At 41.0% G+C, this 19150-nt stretch overlaps 1 protein-coding gene across 1 annotated transcript in view; it reads right to left on the bottom strand.

Moving 5' to 3' along the window:
* LOC102891261 (kalirin RhoGEF kinase) overlaps positions 1-19150 on the bottom strand; it is a 295084-nt gene that overhangs the window by 56549 nt on the left and 219385 nt on the right. Inside the window, exons 18-23 of the mRNA XM_025052186.1 lie at positions 16830-16979; positions 14006-14120; positions 10494-10609; positions 9838-9960; positions 1998-2180; positions 691-809 (exon numbers count right to left, since the gene is read on the bottom strand). Of these exons, the coding sequence (XP_024907954.1) occupies positions 691-809; positions 1998-2180; positions 9838-9960; positions 10494-10609; positions 14006-14120; positions 16830-16979 (806 nt within the window). The remainder of the gene's footprint in view (positions 1-690; positions 810-1997; positions 2181-9837; positions 9961-10493; positions 10610-14005; positions 14121-16829; positions 16980-19150) is intronic.

Below are 19150 nucleotides of genomic sequence, written 5' to 3'. Positions count from 1 at the left end.
GATATAGGCTTATATTCAGGGCGAATGCCTGGTTAACATGAAGATGGCCATCTACAAGGTAAGGAGAAAGGCCTGGAACAGATCTTTCCCTTCCAACCCTAAGAAGGAATCGATGCTACCAACACCTTGATTTCAGACTTCCAGCCTCCAGACAATACATTTCTGTTCTTTAAACCATCCAATCTGTCATAATTTGTTACAGCAACCCAGAAAAATTAATATACTCCCCAGAAACGCAAGCTCTGACTTCGCAGACCAGCTTCAGTTTCTTCAGCCCCATGGGATATGTGGTCCTTCTTTATTTTGATAAAATCAACTACACAGGCCTTCTTAATCTTAAGATACACTATTTTTTTTTCCAGCATCGCTTAAAAGGAATCTGTCAAAATATTCTTCATAAAGCCCTTCCAAGATCTTTGCATATGTGTAACTGTGTCAAACGCTAATATAAAGAAAGTAGAATGGTCATGAAATGGTTTGAAAGGTTGACGTTATTCATTGTTTCCATTATCCAATGCCCTATAGTTCTTGACTGGTATGAAATGTGGGTGGAAGCATCATGTATATCCATTCTAACCTCTGTAGGTGGTTATGAGGACACATTAATATGTCAACAAGGACAGGTGGCTGTGAAAATCAAGCTCCGTGATGAGGAGCCTGCTAGTTGGGCAGAAGCTCCCCCAAACATACTCTTTCTTCCGGGCAGACTTCCGCTTCTCTTCATTGACTTCGTGGTTGGCGTCTCGCAGCTTGACCTCACGATCCGAAAGGCTTGCTGGGATGATGTCCAGCTCCAGGTCCTTGTTATCCTGCACAGAGAGATCGCAGATGCTTTGGGAAAACAACTCATCAGAGTTGGGGGAGATGATGAAAGGGAAAATTAGAGAAAGATATAATGGAGATAATTTTTTTTTTTTGCATAAGAGAGATCTAAAATGTTCAGGTCAAATGTTCAGGGCTAATATCCACAACAAGGAAAAACAATAAACATATTTGATGATTAGTGTAATATATCCCCAAGGGCTTTGTTTAAACACACACACACACACACACACACACACACACACGCACACACACACAAATTAGTCCAAGATTATTTATTACTCATTAAAATATGTGTGAAACAGAAACACATAAAGACATAAGAAAATTTTCATTTGGCCAGGGAAAATAATAAAAGCAATTTGTTTTCAATTTAAATAAGCAACATCCCTTGGAAATGGAAATCTAAATGATAAAACAATTACTGAATTTTCTAATTGCCCACCCTTGGTTTTTTCAACCACTGTTTGGTATTTATATAGCATGGAAACCTCTAGAAAAAAACCTCATAGGTTAAAGCCTACGGAAGACATTAATTCTTGCAATTTTTGTGGTCTGGCCTTTTCACTCTCTAGTCTGCTCTGCTTTAGAGCGTGAGCCTATTTAAAGATTTAAGAATCAGAAGTTCTAGGATTAAATTGCCAGCCTGTTTTTAGCCCTTAATTTATAGGTCACTGACCCCTATTATACAGAAGAGATTAAAAGTCAGTCTTCCCTTGCTTTGTGGCAAATAGTACCTCTTTTTAGTTGAAATGTGAAATAGCCTTTGCACAAATTGCATCCTTTATTCTTGAAAGAGCATGATTATACATACTGGGGACTCTAATAATTTGCTGATTAACATAATTGGGTGGAAGATGGTACTAATGAAATCACAATAAGGGGTTTAGTCCTCAAAGTCAACAGTTAACTCTACACAGAGAAAAACTATTCTGTAGCCATAGGCTCCACCCCGACCAGCCAATTTTGCAACATACACAGCACCAATCACAGGGGCCAGTGGCTCAGCAAGATCCATCCCTCCACTAGGAAAACTACACAAGGCAAGTGCTTTAGGTGTCTACAGCTCAGAAAGACTTCTCTGGAAACCTAGCTTCCTTCCACAGCAGTGAGAGCAGTAGTACTGAGGGAGATGAGAAAAGAGGATGCCCCGGATGGCCATCCTCCATACCCACCTCGGTGTTGACTCCTAGGGCTTTCTCCAGGGAGTACCGGTACTTTCCCATCCTCAAGGAGAAGTCTCTGTAATGCTTGTCCACTGTGGTCACCCATTTCCTGATCTCTGTGGCATGAATGTGGCCTTTTTCCACAAAGCTATCGGCCAGCTGAATCAGAAGCTTCACCTTCTCCTTTGTTTGCTGTCCCAAAAGACGGTCGTAAGTTACTAGATTACATTTACTCTCATGGCCTTCACCCCAATTCCCTTTTTTTTTTCTTCACATCAGGCCATAGATATCTCATAGCCAGACTGCTTGGGTTTATATCCCAGCTCTATCACTTACTAGCTAGGAGGCCTTCAACAAACTACTTAAACCCTCTATGCCTGAGTTCCTTTACTTGCTATGATCCCCCAAATAGGGATTGTAATAGTACCGACATTGTAACGTTGTTATGAGCACGACATGAGTTGGCAACGCAGAATGCTTAGAATGGTGCCTGGAACATAGCGCTCACAGTAAGGACTCGGTGAGCAGTACATGTTTGCCAACATGAGTATTGATGTAAGAATCTCTTATATTACTTAGTACTTTATCAGTTTACAAAGTATGGTAATGTCACATCTGAGACTCATCTGAGTCTTAAAGCATCCCTAGGAGGTAGGTGGAGGGAGGTGACGTGGGTCTCTTTTGAAACCACAGATGAAAAAAACGAAGGCTTAGAGAGGCTTAGGGCTTGTCTAAGTTTATACTACCCATGAGTGACAGAGACTGTTGGCATCTGTTCCATAGTAACTAGTTCTCTCCTTTCACTGTACTGGCTTAAAGTACGCTTTGTAAACATCAGATAAGGTGGCACATGTCAGGATCTAGTGAAATCCAACTAGCAGATTTAAGAGGAAACTCCTTCCCTTTTACCACCAGGATCCTGTCTTTAGTAAGATGGAGCTCTGATGTACATTGGGTTAATTTCATTTCTAGCAAGAGTTTGTTCAACATCTACTCTGTCCATACTACTATGCAGAATGCTGTGGGGCCAGATTAGGGGGTAAAAAAAAAAAAAAGGAAAAAAAAGATACCATTTTCCCTGAACAGTCTATATCTCTAGAGGGGACAAGTTTTCACAGAGACTAGTTAAATAACTCAGGGCATTATGTAATGGAATGTCAAAATGAGAAGTATGTATAGTTAACACTACAGAAATTTTAAAACAGGAAAAAAGATAAAGGCGGGCTGGCGCGGGCAGAAAAGGTCTCATGGGATAGGCGGGACTTGTGTTGGGGAAGATATGGAAATGGAAGGGATGTTCGAACGAGTAAACACTTGCTCATCTTTTATCTTAAGTTGGGGTTTTAAAACTCTAAAATGTAAGCAAAAACTCATAGACACAGACGACAGTATGGTGGTTACCAGAGGAAAAGGGGGTGAAGGGGTAGAAAAGAGTAAAGGGTCAAATAGGTGGTGACGGAAGGAGATCTGACTTCGGGTGGTGAACACACAATGCAATATACAAATGATATATTATAGAATGGACACTTGAGACTTATATAATGTTATCAACCAGTATTACCTCAATAAATGTAATAAAATAAAAATATATATCAGGGAAGTCTAATCGATTTTAAGAGAAAGGAAAGAATATTTAAATAGTGTTCTGAGAACTAAAATTACCTTTTGGACTGGAGGAAAGTATGTGTAAGGTTTGGATCATGCTACAATCTAGAGAACTGAGAAAAGCACGCAGAAAATCACTGGAACAAGAGTAGAAAGACAGAAGAGTCTTTCTCACCCCCTTGCCTTTCCCTTACCTTTCCAGGCTTCCTATAGCCCATTGCCCGTTACTGACCCTCCCAAGAAATGCCAGAGAAGCAGAAAGAGAGGACCTCGCCTGCCACATGACTGGTATGACTTAGGGTACAGCTCTCCAGCAACTCACTCAACACATCTGAGTCTCTCCTGGCTCAGGACAGTGGGCTGGTACCCAGGGCTGTGAGACAAGGGGCCAGAAGAGCTCTGGTGTGAAGAAAAGAAAGGGGGCGTGAGGATAGGAGAAACATCTCCTTAGTCACAAAAAGGCTAAGAATTAGTAGTGGTGAAAATTGGTTGAGAAAAAAAATACCTGGTATCCTAAGGACTTCTATTTCATTGCATTTAGGAATTTTTTCCCTAAAAACATTTTTTTGGGGGGGAGTGGTTGCTATTTACTTACAACAGAGATTAATTTTTGCAGCTACAATCAAGAAATCCATTTTTATGTAAAGTCTTGGAAATACATATTTATTCTCTGTTCTCAGTAAGGAGACTTCAGCATGAGATGGAGTTTTAATAAACAGCTGGCAGCAGTCGCCCTACTAGTGAAAATTTTATCTTGAAACATCAAAACTGTGATTCAGAGTCAACAAGGAGAATGGCTTTTGACCAAGGGTATTGCGGGTATGTGTGAAACCTGGGAGAGCAAATAGACCATAAAATGGTCAATATAGACAAGCCCTTCCCCATGCGGCCTCACCTACATCTGTAACTGTCTCCACTGCTCTCCATGGCCTCTAAACTCCAGCCATATTGAAACTCACATGCCCTCCGTGCTGTTATGAGTGGCTCCTATCATTCTTGTTTTCAATCCAATGGCCCTCTTTCATCTCTTATTCTCCTAAGAAACCAAGTGGGTGATGCCTCAGTGTTCCCACAGTACCACATATATGCCTGTACTTCAGCATGTATCACGCCGAGTTATTTATGTGCCTCTTTCATTAGTCTGTGAACGCCTAAAAAATAAGTGTTACATCTTATTCATTTGTATCTCCAACATCTAGAAAACAGTAGGCATACCATAAATGTTGAATAAATGAATGAGCAAATGAATGAGTAAATCTTGGGAGATGAGTAAAGCTAGACCAGTAAGAGTCAAGGGTTTATATTGGGAAGAATTAGATGATAAATTTGGCCCATGAACTGGACACCAAACGTCCCCACAGCTTAGAGGAGTCTGAAATGATTTCTTATACATGGGTGACTCTGGTGGCATCATGTGACCTGCCACATGCTTGGCCACAGATGATGAGGTAAGAGATACAAACTTGTCCTACGAGGGAAGCCCATTAATATGCAGTCAGTTACTTCTGAGTTGTCCTGTCCTAAAAGCTGTCTAAACAGTGACAGAGGCAATATGCTGGGTCAATTGAGGTGAGTTCTCTGGTAATATGAAGTGCAGAGACAGGGAACTGGGTAGCTGGTTGTAGAAGAGAAGGGAAAATGCAGTCAGCAGAGAGGAGAAGAGAAGCTGAACGGTACTAATATGTCCCTGATCCCCTGCAATGAGATGACCAGATAATGTGGCTGCTGGAACTGCTCTTAGTCTTGGGTGACATCCCAGTTCTCATCCCCATAAATGTAGACTACACCACATTTCTTGCTTTTCCCATAAGGCTGAGTCATTCAGCTTTTCCTGGGCTGCTATAGCCATACGATGTCTTTTCCCCTTCATAACTGGAGCCAGTTTGAAACTCAAATCTGGCCACCAAAAGAGAGTAACTTACATGGACTGATAAAGTGGGAGTCAGATTGTAGAGGTTCTTGATTGTTAGGTTCAAAAGTCTGGACATGATCTTGTGAACAAAAAGGAGTCTTTGGGAAATATAACTCATTTGGGCCTAGAAATTTAGAACTGACATCTCACTTATCTTGGACTTCATGTGCCCCCTAGCATATGTTCTGCCAATTCCACTTTGAATTCTATGTTATCTGCTGGAAAAAGACAGAGGTTAAAAAAAAAAAAAAAGAAGGGTTCAGTAGCTCTTTTATTTTTCTTTCTTTTCCTTCCTTTGGTCAGTTAATAGTATACCATCTTCTCCTAATTGGTGAGCCTTACTCTGAATATAGGTTTTAAAAAGCTCTTTTGGTATCTTCAGCACATTTCACAAGTCTTTAGGATTTAGTCTTCTTGGTATTACTCTTAAATATCATTATTGTCTTCTAATTTGCCTTTCATTGCTGATATTCCTTATATTTATTAATACATTGTTTGTAGAAATGAACCCACTGAGCTCCTTGTTCTCTTGAGATATATCTTCATATACGTCACACAGGGGAGAGTTTGTCAGTATATATGAACAAATGAACCTTTCAAAAATATCCATCACACTTAAGAGTCTCAGAAATAGAATTATGCCCATCTTTTATCTGAACTATTTAGATTCTACTTTTCTCAGTCTAAAGTGCCTATATAACATGCTCAGTGTTCCCCTTCCTCACAATCTGAATTCCAAGACATAATTTAGTTTAACTAAGCCTCCAGTAACTTTCATTATCACTTAATTCTCTTTTGTTAATAAGAATTAAGTCCAGTTTATCTCATAGCTTCTTTCACTTTCAGAGATAAAACTACCAGTTTAAAAAAGTGGTTTCTCAACATCATTACTCATGGGGAAATGTAAATAAAAACAACAATCAGATACCATTTCATACGCTCCAGGATGACTATATAAAAAATATGAATGATAACAAGTGTTGGGGAGGATGTAGAGAAGTTGAAACCTTCACACACTGCTGGTGGGAATGTAAAACCATGCAGCCACTGTGGAAAAGTAGTTTGGCAGTTCCTCAAAAAGTTAAACATAGAGTCACCATCTGACTCAGCCATTTCACTCCCAGGGACCTAAGAGGATTGAAAACTTATTTCCACACCAAAACTTGTCCACAAATGTTCACGGCAACATTATTCAAGTAGCCCAGAACCGAAAACAACTCAAATGTCCATCCACTAATGAATAGATAAACAAAATGTGGTATATCCATGAAAGAAAATATTATTCAGTCATTAAAAGGAATGAAGTACTGATACATTCTACAACATGACTGAATCTTGAAAACATGCTATGTGAAAGAAGCCATATGTAAAAGACTACATATTATATAATTCTATTATTTCACTTATTTGAAATGTCCAGCATAAGCATATCCATAGAAATAGAAAGTAGATTAGTGGCTGCCAGAGGCTGAGGGGAGGAGGAAATGGGGAGTGACTGCTAAAGGGAGTGGGGTTTGTTTTTAAGGTGATGAAAATGTTTTGGGACTAGACAGTGGCAACGGTTGCACAACCTTGTGAATAATACTAAAAACCAAAACCACTAAACTGTAAAATATTAAAAAACAAAAAGAATTTTTTTAAAAAGTTTGCTTTTAGAAGAAATGGAATTCTTCCAGATGTCAAGATCATTAAGCTTTCCTACCACTGTGTGCCTTGACCCCACATACATTTGAAACCCACAACAGGAAAATATCTTCAACTGGATTGTCCCCAGCATACCACAACAAGAAAATTTTGTTTTCTTTTTATCCTCACTATCTTGTCTTGATTTTATTTTATTCTTACCTTTGTGGATTACTATATAGAAAGCACTTTTTTATGTTCAGCATTTCTTCTACTTGATCTGTTTCTTTGGAAAAGAGTATAATAATTCAATATACTCTATGGCCATGTTTGATCATGAGATCCACCATATTTTGTTTTCTTGTGGTTTAAATCCAATTTGGTTTCCATTTAAAATTAATTTTATTGGTTATAAGGATTAAATCCAAAGATGGCTAGTTAAAGGAGGTTTGCCTCTGGGAAATGGGATGGGGTGGGCGGGATGCTACTGCCTTTCAACAGCAGTTCCTCAGCTGGATAATTATCCTGTAGGTATTCTAATAACAAATAGCCCTGAGACTTAGAACATGATGGAAGAATGAAAGCCCATTAACAGAAATAGTTAAGAGAGAGAAATAGCAGAGAGAGCCAAAGTAAAGAAGTCATATTAAATATAGACGTTGGGGAGTCATTTCTCAAGCCCACCCGAATTTCTTTTTTCCATTATGTTCACAAATGTTTGTGGCCTCCCTTCAATCCCTAAGATACAGTCAGGTAAGTGAATAAAGCATGGTTCTTGTCCTTCGGGATCTTGATGGCTCATACAGGAGACAACACTGCACACAGATTACCAGAGAACAAGACAGTCCACACCAGCTGTCTTAAGGGTGCACAGACAACGAGGGCTATAGTACAAGGATGAGCCCGATCATATTCTAGCACGCGGGCAGGATCCAGAGAAGTCACTTAAGTGGAAAGGTGGGCTCTTTCTAAAAGTACAAACTAGAGGGGAGGAAGGATATTCTGGGCGGAGAAATGGTATGAAAAGATACAGAGGCAAGAAAGTGTATCATGTATCTCTCAGAGGGTCAGGAAATACAGCCATTCAACTGGAACGCAAAATTCGCATAAAAGAATAACTGAAGATAAAGCTAGGGCAGCAAGGTGGCCCAGATGTGGAAGTTGTTGAGTGTTGGCCTGATGGCTTTGGAGAATCATTAAAGTTCTTGATCTGGGTGGTAATGTGACCACAGTAGTGTTTTAAAGAGGAACAGCAATGAAGAGCAGATGGACTGGAAGGAAGGAAAGGCCAAAAGCATGGGAACCAATTAGGGTGGTAACAAGGTGACTAGAAAAGAGGAGAAAGGTAGAAAGAAGATGGTAAAGGAAGAATGAACTGAATTGACTGATTCTCCACATTCTCATTTTGGTTATGGACAGATCCTAATCCTAGGAGTAGAAACACCAGTGGAGCTGATACTATTCAGCTTAACGGTTCATTATTGACACTATTTGGAGCAGGGCAGATAGATGCAAAGTGGGTAATTCAGAAGCCATCTTCATTTGGATTTGAAAAGGGTTCTGTGCACCTGCCACCTTCCTGGTGCTATTTGATCTAGCTGTAGTAAAGTGAGTCTCTTATCTGAACTGACAGCTTTTCACATTGGGTGATAAGGCCCAAAGGCTCACAGGGATGCAGGTGAAGGCGCCCCACTATCAAGAGTTCATAATAGAGGGTCTGTAGATAACCACTTCTGAAATATCAGCTCAGGAATAAAACTAGGGGCCTCATTAGTTACAGCAAACAAGAGGAACATTCATTATTGTGTCAGAGGGATCTCTGGGTAGGATGGGCATTAGTATGTTCCCCCTTTGACACCCATAAAACCAGCTCTCATCCAGGGAAGTGTATTGGCATGTGTGGAAGTGATGCCAAGAAAGTTTCCTCCATGGCAGGGAGCCCAGCGTGACGGGCAAGGACGTTACAAAGAGAGAGCTCAGACAGGTCAGCTTTTTATTCAAATCCAAGGTTCCTCAGACTAAATCGTGGCTGTGAAAACAGATGAAAATGAGATTTCCTGCCACTACAGCATTCTCTGCCTCAGTACGAATGGGGGTGCGAAGGTGTGTGGTATGTGTACTGGTGCATGTTTTGGTCCCCAGAGACCCAAGTCTGGCTCATTTGCAGGTCTGAGGCCAGATGGAAGTACCATTGAACCTTGAACAACATGGGTTTGAACTGTGTAAGTCCACTTATATGTGGACTTAAAATCAACCGTAGTCAGCTCAGGAAATAAACTCCCCTGCTTTGTAAACCCACCCATAGCTACTGGCCCTTCCTATTGGGTGGATTTCCCAAACTATTCAAATTTCAAGAACATGTGGCTAGGTGCAGATGTTCATATATACAATGTGCATTTCACATGAATTCACCTCTTTGCCTTATTTGGTCTGAAGAAATATAGCATATTCTAGAACCTGGAGCAAAAAGATAAGTATTTGGAAGCACAGTATATAGAAACTGACTTCCTGCACACAGATGTTCTGCCCAGCTGCTGCAATTCTTTGGCTATTTGGGTTTCAAAGCAGATAGTTCTACCTTTGCTTCCCTCAGTGCCACTGTGGTTAAACATTTCTGCATACAGAGGCCGCCCTCCCTCCCACAATGTAAAGTTGGCCAGACTGGGGAGTGCTGGGTAGATTTGGGGATGGCTCCAGGATGCTCCTTACCTTGGCAGGCACCCTGAATTCCCCATATTCTTTCAGCAATTCCTGAGTCTCCTCTGTGGTCTCTCCAGTGGAGGTATGTGTTGAGAGGTAATATTCACCTGTTTCTTGGATCCAGTCCAGTGCCTGTGGGAAGAAATCACCCACCAAGCCCCACAAAAGCCAGTGTCAGTAAGAAAACATGCCATGCTACCATGAAGGCTGTGGTCTAGTGCTGCGTGTCAGACCCAGGAAATGCTGTCATGAGTCAATCAGCATGTAGCTTGGAAGTTGATTCTTTGAATAAGCCTTTCCCTATTGGGCTGAGAATGTCCCACCAGCCAAGAAAGTGTCTGGTCCATTAGACAGTATCACTAGCCCAGTATCACTGTGAATGAGTTAGGGGCAAGCTGTCCCCAGAATATCCTCCCAACTCCTGGTACCAAACGCTGAATAGACTGCTTAGTAAAGTAAAGGCTGGATGACTGGTAAGTGATAGCCTGTTCATTTTCCACACTTCATCTCCACCTCCCACCTCTACTCTGCCTGCTGCGATGACTCTCTTCTGGATGTCCCAAGGGTCGGTCATCGTGGCCTCTGTGTAGTCCCAAGGGTCGGTCATCGTGGCCTCTGTGTAGTCCCTAGAACTGAGGCAAAGCCAGGGAAAGTTCTGATCATACCTGCTTAGCGCTGCGCTCAAACACCACGTATTGCTGGCACTGGTCTAACCGCCGCTTCTTCAAGGTCCAGAAGTGCAAGACACGATTCTCCCTCTGTAAAAGCTCACTCAGGATGGCTGCAGGACAGAGGAGATGAGCGCTGGTCACAAGAAGGAAGGCTCTGAACAAATCTGACCAGCCACTTTGACTCCACATCCCAGGTGCTAGACAACTGTGACCTTCAAGCCTCCTCATGGGACTAATTCAGATGTCAGAAGCAAGAGAGCAAAAGTTTGGTCCAGAGAGAATTTCCCAGAGGGGAGCAAGATGGAGGAGACTGGGGTGAGAGCCTGTTGATGAGGTTCCGTCAATGTTAACAAGGGAAGAGTATGTCCCCAGGGTGACTTAAAAGTGACTCTGATGCTTTTTACACCAAAGCTAGTCCTTGATGGTAAGAGACCATAGGAAGTGTCAGTCTCTAAAATAACAACTAACTCAATAGGCCCCGGAGCCTACAAGAGTGGACAGACTTGACAGGCATCCCAGCCATTCTTGAGGAGTTCTAGGAGACAGTGGGAGGGAACAGTAGCATGAGGGCTGGTGGAGCTGCGTGGATAAGCCACGTCATACACCACACTCACTGTCCTGCACACAGCACTTAAACAGCAGAGCTTCAATTTTAAAACTTTTAAATTGTGGGCAGAGAGAAGCTGTGTTGGAATTATGTCCACATGGAATCATGTCTCTAGAACCACACTTCCATGGCGTTTTGGATCCAATCATAAGAAAAGCTGAAAGCTGATCTCTCGTTACCTCTAATGATGTTAAATGTGATGTTAAACAGTGGGCCATGGTAGGTGTTTGTCCAGGTCACTTCCCTCCCTACTTCTCCTGCTGCTTCAGGAGCAGCTGGCAACATGGATAGATTTCCCAACTGTTGTAACAGTATATTCTATGCTTGAAGCAAACGAATGTATTTTGTCTTATGTCTGCCTCCCTCTTTTGCTAATTATATACCAATAAAATACACAATGATGATATGAAAAATTAATATTTATTAAGCCCTCACTATGTAGCAGGCGTATATTTTCACAATACCTCATGATGCACGCACCAGTGTCATCTCTGTAGGCTTCAAGAGGACAGGTAACCTGCCCAGGGTCATTCAGATAGAAAGGGGTGGAACTGTTTGACTTGAAAACCTGAGTCCTTAGCCCTGGTCTTCAGGGCTCTGCGGGCTGTAAAGCACAAGTTATTGTGCTCTGCAAAAAGGTCACAACCCAAACTGCAGTTTTTGTTGATTCTGTGTACTTTTAATGTTCCATGGAAGTTTGGTTCTCTAAGGACAGAATCTATCTCTCCTCCTTTAGGCCGAAAGCTTTTATAGGTCCCAATTATTCACTTCTCCCTATATCTATGCCTTTGTCCTGTAGCTTTTTAGTTCCTCCCCGAAGAGACGAACTGTACTTTCTCATCCCAGCCTCAAGCTTGGCCACGTGACTTGCTTTGATAAATGGGTTAACAGATACCACACATGCAGGGGCTTGAAATGTGCTTGTGCACTGACACAGTGCCTTGTATCTCTGCCATCAACACTACAAGAAGTTCTGGGTAACCACTGCCCCTTCGGCCAAGGTCCCAGAATCAACACACATGTGGGACAAATGAGAACCCAACCTGCAATGAAGGAGTGAAGCCAGCTAGACTTGTAGCCTGAAGCAGAAGATCAGCTAAGACAGCCAAGACAGCTGAACCCCAGCCAATACACACTCATTTGAACAATAAATGCTTACAATTGTATACTACTGAATTTTTTGGTTGTTATGTAGCAATTGCTCCTTTAACACACATTTAAAATAAGTGGCACTGGCTTTGGGTCCAGGCAGCAAGTGGAAAGGAAATAGATATAGGAGAGACTATACGTCTCTGCTCAGGGAAGCTTCAGTTGGGCAGATGAGTGAGAACCTATGTTTAATTCTGTCTTTTTGTCTCCTAGTCAGAGCTTTACTCATTGCAGCTCCCTCTACAGTGGCTGAAAGAATCAACCCAGATCAGGCAAAAGTCCTAGAGTTTCAGGTTTCATTTCTCCCCCTCTTGAAAGCTTTCCTTTGGGCAAGGACCTGCCCCCGCAAAGGTAGAGCGTACCCTGCTCTCTCTGCGTGCTAGCGACTCAGCACATTCAGGTGTAGGTGGAATGTGTGCTCTCGGCAGGCAACCGGCCTCACCCAAACTGCCACCTGTATTTAAGTCAGAAAATATGCTCTGAAACATTCAGGAAGGGGAGGGTGACATCATGTCAGCCACCTACAGGGTCGCTCCACCACAAATAGTAGCACATCTGGAAAAGGAACCCTGCTTCTCTCTTCTCTGTAGGGAATTTTGGTTCCTAAATTTCATTCTTCCCATTGGCCTCTGATCCACTCACGTCCTGAGTTCTCTGAGCTGGCCTGAATGGGGGCTCTTCCTAAAGCAGATCAGCACCTCCAGCTTTCCGCCCTGCAGCTCTCCAAGCCTGCCCCCCACACCTCTCTCCAAGCCAGTTTCAGTGTCTTTCCTGGCCTCGGTCTCCAGCGCTCTTTTTCTCTGCTCTGTCAAGATGACATTTGTTCAATTCAAAGGCTTCTTTCTTCATGGTCCAGAGTAAGCAATTCCGCCGTTAATCATTTAAGCTTAATTTGGTCAACTAATAAGCAGTTTTTAAAGGTTAATGATTTTTTTTTCATATAATTATAGACTTTACAGAATTAAGAGAGATATTAAAGATTATCTACATCAGTACTTATCTAAATTTTATGTGCACACAAACCATCTGCTTGGGGTGAGATATGGGGAGCTCTTGCCAAAAATGCAGGTTCTGATTCAGTAGGTTTAACTGGGACTTGAGATTCTGTGTTTCTTACAAGCTCCTGAGTGATATCAGTGCATTGATCTGGGGAACCATGTTTTGAGTAGCAAGAGTCTAGATACCCCTTTTCATTTTTAAATAAGAAGGCTGAAGTTTTAAAAGCCTAAGCAATAGTAAAGCCAGGATTAGAACCTGGTTTTATGATTCTCAGTCCATGTTTCATTCCCAGGCTGTATGATAGCCTAGTACTGTACTGTTCATTATCTTAGCCATATTTGGCTATTTACATTTAAATTGATGAATATTCGATAGAAGTAAAAATTTAGTTCCTCGGTTGCACTAGGCTCATTTCAAGTGCTCAAGAGCCATATGTGACTAGTGGCTACTATACTACGCAGCATAGATACAGACCATTTCTGTTATTTCAGAAAATTCTACTGGACAGCGCTGCTCTAGACGCTAAGATAAATGAAAAGGTTTGGGGGAAAATTTTATCATTTTTCCATTCCAAATCTTGATGCATGTTAAAAAAATTTCCCATGTATCACCCCAGGCCATGCTATTCCACATCAAACTTTTTCTTATCCCAGGAAAAGAACCAAGACATCTGAGATTTCATGAAGACCAGGTACACAGCCCTTGGTCCATGCTGCTGAAGTGGCTCGTGGCCAGCAGGTCTCATACTGACCTTTCACTTGCTGCTCAGGTCCCCGAGTATGGCTGGCAGCGCTGGGCATACTGACGTTATTCCTGTGGATGTACTTGAGAAACACCTCAGCATTCCGCCGCGCCAGGGTGCAGGCCTGAGGGAGACAAAGGTGTGAAGCCCCACACATAAGGTCTGGTCCAACAGGTACGTGGGATCCCAGATACCAGAGAAGGAACTTCTGGAGCTCTGGGTGAGCCGAGGCCACTTCTGGTTCATGGACACTCGCATTCCAATGCAGAAGGCTTATGCTTTTATTGAGTAAAGAATTACTCCCTGTGCCTCTCTCGCCTCCATCACAGATAAAAATCAGAAACCAGCCATCCCTTGACTACTATACGTTGAGTCGGTATTACTAACATTCACTCTCTGGCTGGTTTTCTTCTGCCACCAGAATGCCTCTTATATATGACCAATGGTGTAAATCACTTCCACATTAGTTTAATTTAGATTTGGGAAAGCAAATTTGAGAAACAAACCTAGTAACCATACATTCCGAATCTAAGTGGATATTACTCACATTTAAAAATGTATTTGTTCATCAAATCAATCCTCACCCACCTCAACAACACTAATAAACACCCTATTGCTCTATCTAAAGGAATAAGACCCACTACCCCCTTTAGGGCTTGCAGTAGCGGTGGGTGGCAGAGAGGACAGTTCTGTTCCATGTCGGTGTTCCCAGGGAGGAAACTGAGACCCAGACAAGACAGGAGTCATGAAGCAAGTTGGGGCTAGAATTTGGGTCTACCAATGGTATTACTAGTTTCTCTCAAGACCACAGAGGTTCTGAATTTCTTTCAAAAGCATTTTTCCCCCCGATTGTAGAAGTAAAGTAGTCCACTAATTTTTAATCCACAGTTTTCAGAATTAAATTACCTTTGGACAAAATTGCTAAATTTTAAAACCTTTTTACACTTAGCTTCTGATTCTACAAATTATATAGTAAAAAAAAAAAAAAATGTTGTATTAGTAACAATGGCTTCTGAGAGGTCTGGTAAAAGACTGCCGGTGGGTCCGTCCAGAGGCCCATGAATTTAACAGCCGGATGGTGGTCCAAAGCTAAGAAATGCAAAATAGATCAACTGATGCACACAAATGGAGAGCTCCAGGCCCCATCCATTGGGCATATAGTTTGCACAATAGGGAGTTTCTCAACTATGGTTTTAGGCACACAAGGAAAACATCAGACCAGAACATTTCTCTTTTCCTGCTTCAAAATAAACATTTAATTTTATGAAGAAATACCTATATATCTCTTTTTAACATCTTTGACATGCTCCACTTAAGCTGTTTTGTTTGAAATTTTGTTTTATAACAGGGTAGACTTTTAAAATCATCTTAAGCTCTGTATAGAAGAATTTCTATTAAATCTCATCAGTAAGAGCCGATTACTAAGGGTTCTGATTGAATGCAGGTGCGGACACCAGACAGCTGGAAGGAGGGCAGGGGGAGGCCATCTTAAAAATAGAATAAAGATAAAATAAAATTCAAAGAGGTGGTCAAGTAGAGAATATCCCTAATAAAAGAAAGGCAGTTAATTGTAGAATTGTGGAAAATTAGTGGTAACAAAATTCTCTTTTGTACTTTCAGAAACCTGAGAGGAAAGAATTTGAGAGTAAAACTTTAGAAAAGTTTTAAGACAGAAGACTCTGTCAAACAGAAGATCAAAGGATGGAGGACAGGTGTGGAGGACTTCCCACAATAGCTGAAAGCCTGTGCAGAGCAAGCCTGTGCTTCCTCCCTGGGAAGTTAGGGCTCTATGTTCATTCACGGTGGTGAAGACATGAAAACAACTGAAGTGGCCTTTGACAGATGATTGGATAAAGAAGAGGAGGTACATATATACAATGGAATATTACTCAGCTATAAGAAAAGACAAAATACTGCCATTTGTGACAACATGGACGGATCTTGAAAATGTCATGCTAAATGAAATAAGAAAGAAACAGTCAAGAACCATATGATCTCACTCATATGTGGGATATAAAACTGAAAGCAACGAATGAACAAGACAAACAAACAAAAACTCACAGACACAGACAACAGTAAGGTGGTTACCAGAGGGAAAGCGGGGTGGGAGGAAGTAGAAAAGCATAGAGGGGGACAGATATATGGCGATGGCAGGAGATCTGACTTTGGATGGTGTATTGCACACAGTGCAATACACAAATGATATGTTATTGAACTGTACACTTCAATTGTAAACCTATATATTAACCACTGTCACCCCAATAAATTTAATTTAAAATAAACAAAATAAGGTATTTCTCTCTCCATACAGTAGAACGAATAGTGTGACATTTATTGGTAATTGATAACTGTTAGCCTGATAAGTAAATAAATAAGGTATCTAAATTCATTTCTTTAATTCTTACCCTAAATTTTACATTATCTATTTACAAAAGATTTTTTAAAATATTGTTTTATATCTAGAGTTATGTATTTCAATTAAAAATATTTTTATAAACCAAACATAACTAAATGAAAGTATTTTTCTCAATTAACTTCAATGAGATTTCAGGATATTTGAACATGGCACCAATAGTAATGGTTATCCTAATTGTATAAGCATACAAAAAGTGCTGAGAGAAAGAAATAATATTTGAAGTATGACCTTTCAACCTTTCAAATTAAGTAGTCAATATCTTCCTACAAATGCCTCCTTTCAAGTAAGAAGTTAGAAAAAACAGGGGGATGGAAAGCCCATGTGATGCAGTGCGCTTGACAGAGGAGGGGCAGGTAGGAGAGAAAAAGAAAGAGGAGGAGGAGAGAGAAGAAGGCAGAAAGAATAATGTGCTCTGACCTTAAGAAAGGCCTCCTTTTGTTCCAAATGTTTACTGATGAGTGGAATGACGTGGTCAATCTCTGCTGCTGGTCCCAGCTTATCTCGTCCACCACACCAGTCCTCATCTCTCCGGTATTCTTGCTCTAAGCTCTCCAAGACACTACAGACCTAATGAATTGCAGAGGAAAAGGCTCAGTAAATTAGTTGGTTGGGTAGTATTTTATGAGGACCTTCAGCCGAGAGAACCCTGCACAGGTGCACAACTTTTTATTCTAAGTTCAGTTTGTATGTCTAGAGTATGCAGTACTCCTGGGACATGTAAGAGAAGTCCAGGAGGCAGTGAGAATCCAGCATCTGGAGTCTGGGAGACAGATTATGATTGAGATATCAATTTTGGAATCATCTTCTGACAGCTGATGTCTGAAGCTATGGGACCGATGAAATTACCTAGGGATAGTATGTAGAGTGAAAGAGACAGACTGGTAATTTGGGGGTTTTAAAGTGTTTTTAATATATTATATATTATATCTTATAATATATACCTGTGAATTAGGTAGTACAGATAAATGAGGTTTGAGGAAGATGCTAGGGTTGACCAACCATCTGTACTTGCCCTATAGGAAGTAGCCTCAAACAGAGGTAAAGGAGAAAGTTGCCTATGTTGTGTGACTTATGGGCCATAAAAGAATGTTATATTTCCCCTCCTTGGGGAATAACATCCCAGCAAAAATGTCTCAAGGTATTACCATAAGGCAATGACATCTCCAGGCCTTCGATTACAAAATGTACATTTCCTTCAGAGGGATAACAAAGTTATCCCTAAAAGAGAGTTAAGAAGCTTTTCAGTTCAAAAAATGCTGAGAGGACATGCTCTAAGTGACCTTATAAATGAACTCATGAGAACAAAAGCATTTTTGAATGGGGCTTGGAGGGAAAGTTAGGTTGAGTGTAACAGTGGGAGACCCAGGGCAGCCTAGCGCCAGCGCCTAGGGGAGGGTGCAAGCAATAGACACTTATATTCCAACACTTGCCTTCGATAGGTTCTGATTACTTGCTTAGCTATGGGGAGAGCAGCTATAAGTATCCTTGGCCTCCTCTGAGTTAGTCATCCCTCTTGATGAAGAGTATGATGTTGGATAGGATATTTATTGAGTTATGAACTGAGCTGAAAGAAGTCCCAGGCAGAACACTTTCTGAGCCAACATGCTTTTCATGTCATGAGAGGCCTGTCCCTGAACTCTAGCTGACTTCTCTAGCACCGCCCATCTCTCCTTATGCAAGGTATGAAAGCATTTAGGAGGCTCACATCTAGAGAGAAGTTATAGACATTCAAATATTTTAGGAAAAAAAGTACTCGACACTTGTCCCATGAGAGTATTGAACTTAAAATCAATCAATTTGGAAGCTGAAGAGATTATCAAGCATAAATCTTTTAATTTAATATGTGGAGAAACGGAAATCTAAAGAGATAAAGTGACATTTGGCAAGATCATTTCAGGGTCAAATTTCCTGACTCTTAATCTAGTGCTCTGTCCCTTTTAACATCTTGATCCATCTCAAATTAAAATTTGTGTATGATAGTAGACAGGGATTAATCCTCATTTTTATATGAATATTTAGCTGTCCAGCATCACTTGTTTAAAAGACTTTACTTATTAAATTGCTTTGTCAAAAATGAACTGACTGTATATATGTGGGTCTACTTCTGGAACCTCTGTTCTGCTCCATTGTGTCTATTCTTACACCAATACCGTTCTGTTGATCACTGCAGCTTTAGAGTAAGTCTCAAAATCAGTTGGTGTAATTCCTTCAACTTTGCTCTTTTTTCAAGATTGTTTTGGCTACTCTAGGTTCTTTTGCATTTCCATGTAAATCTTAGAATCAGCATATCAATTATTATTTCAAAAAGTTTGCTGGGATTTGATTGAGATTGTGTTGAATTTATAGATCAACGGGAAAGTTCTTTATCATCTTAATCTGCTGCTCCCATTTCCATGGCCATTGAAGGCATCATATCTCTGAAACAACAGAAGAAAGAACTGAGAGAAGGTGTAGAGACTGCAAACTGGCTGCAGCACCCTTTGACGAACACGTTATATTTGCTCCTAGACACTTTCCCATGGTCCCTGTAAGTCACCCAGAAGAGAATGGTTCTCTGATCCATTTTTACTAGGGAGCAATTGGAATGAGGAAAGTATTTTACATTGAATAACATAACTTCTGTTTTAAACCTCCACTTCATGAAAAGAAGTCCCTAACAGCACCCAAATCATTTAAAAATCCTCTTAGCCCTTGTGCATATTGCAGTACAGATGTAACAGTAATGGGTCTGCATGTTT

Source organism: Pteropus alecto, unplaced genomic scaffold, assembly GCF_000325575.1.
Source record: "Pteropus alecto unplaced genomic scaffold, ASM32557v1 scaffold251, whole genome shotgun sequence".
Lineage (NCBI taxonomy): Eukaryota > Metazoa > Chordata > Mammalia > Chiroptera > Pteropodidae > Pteropus > Pteropus alecto.
This window is presented reverse-complemented; position numbering and strand designations above follow the sequence as displayed.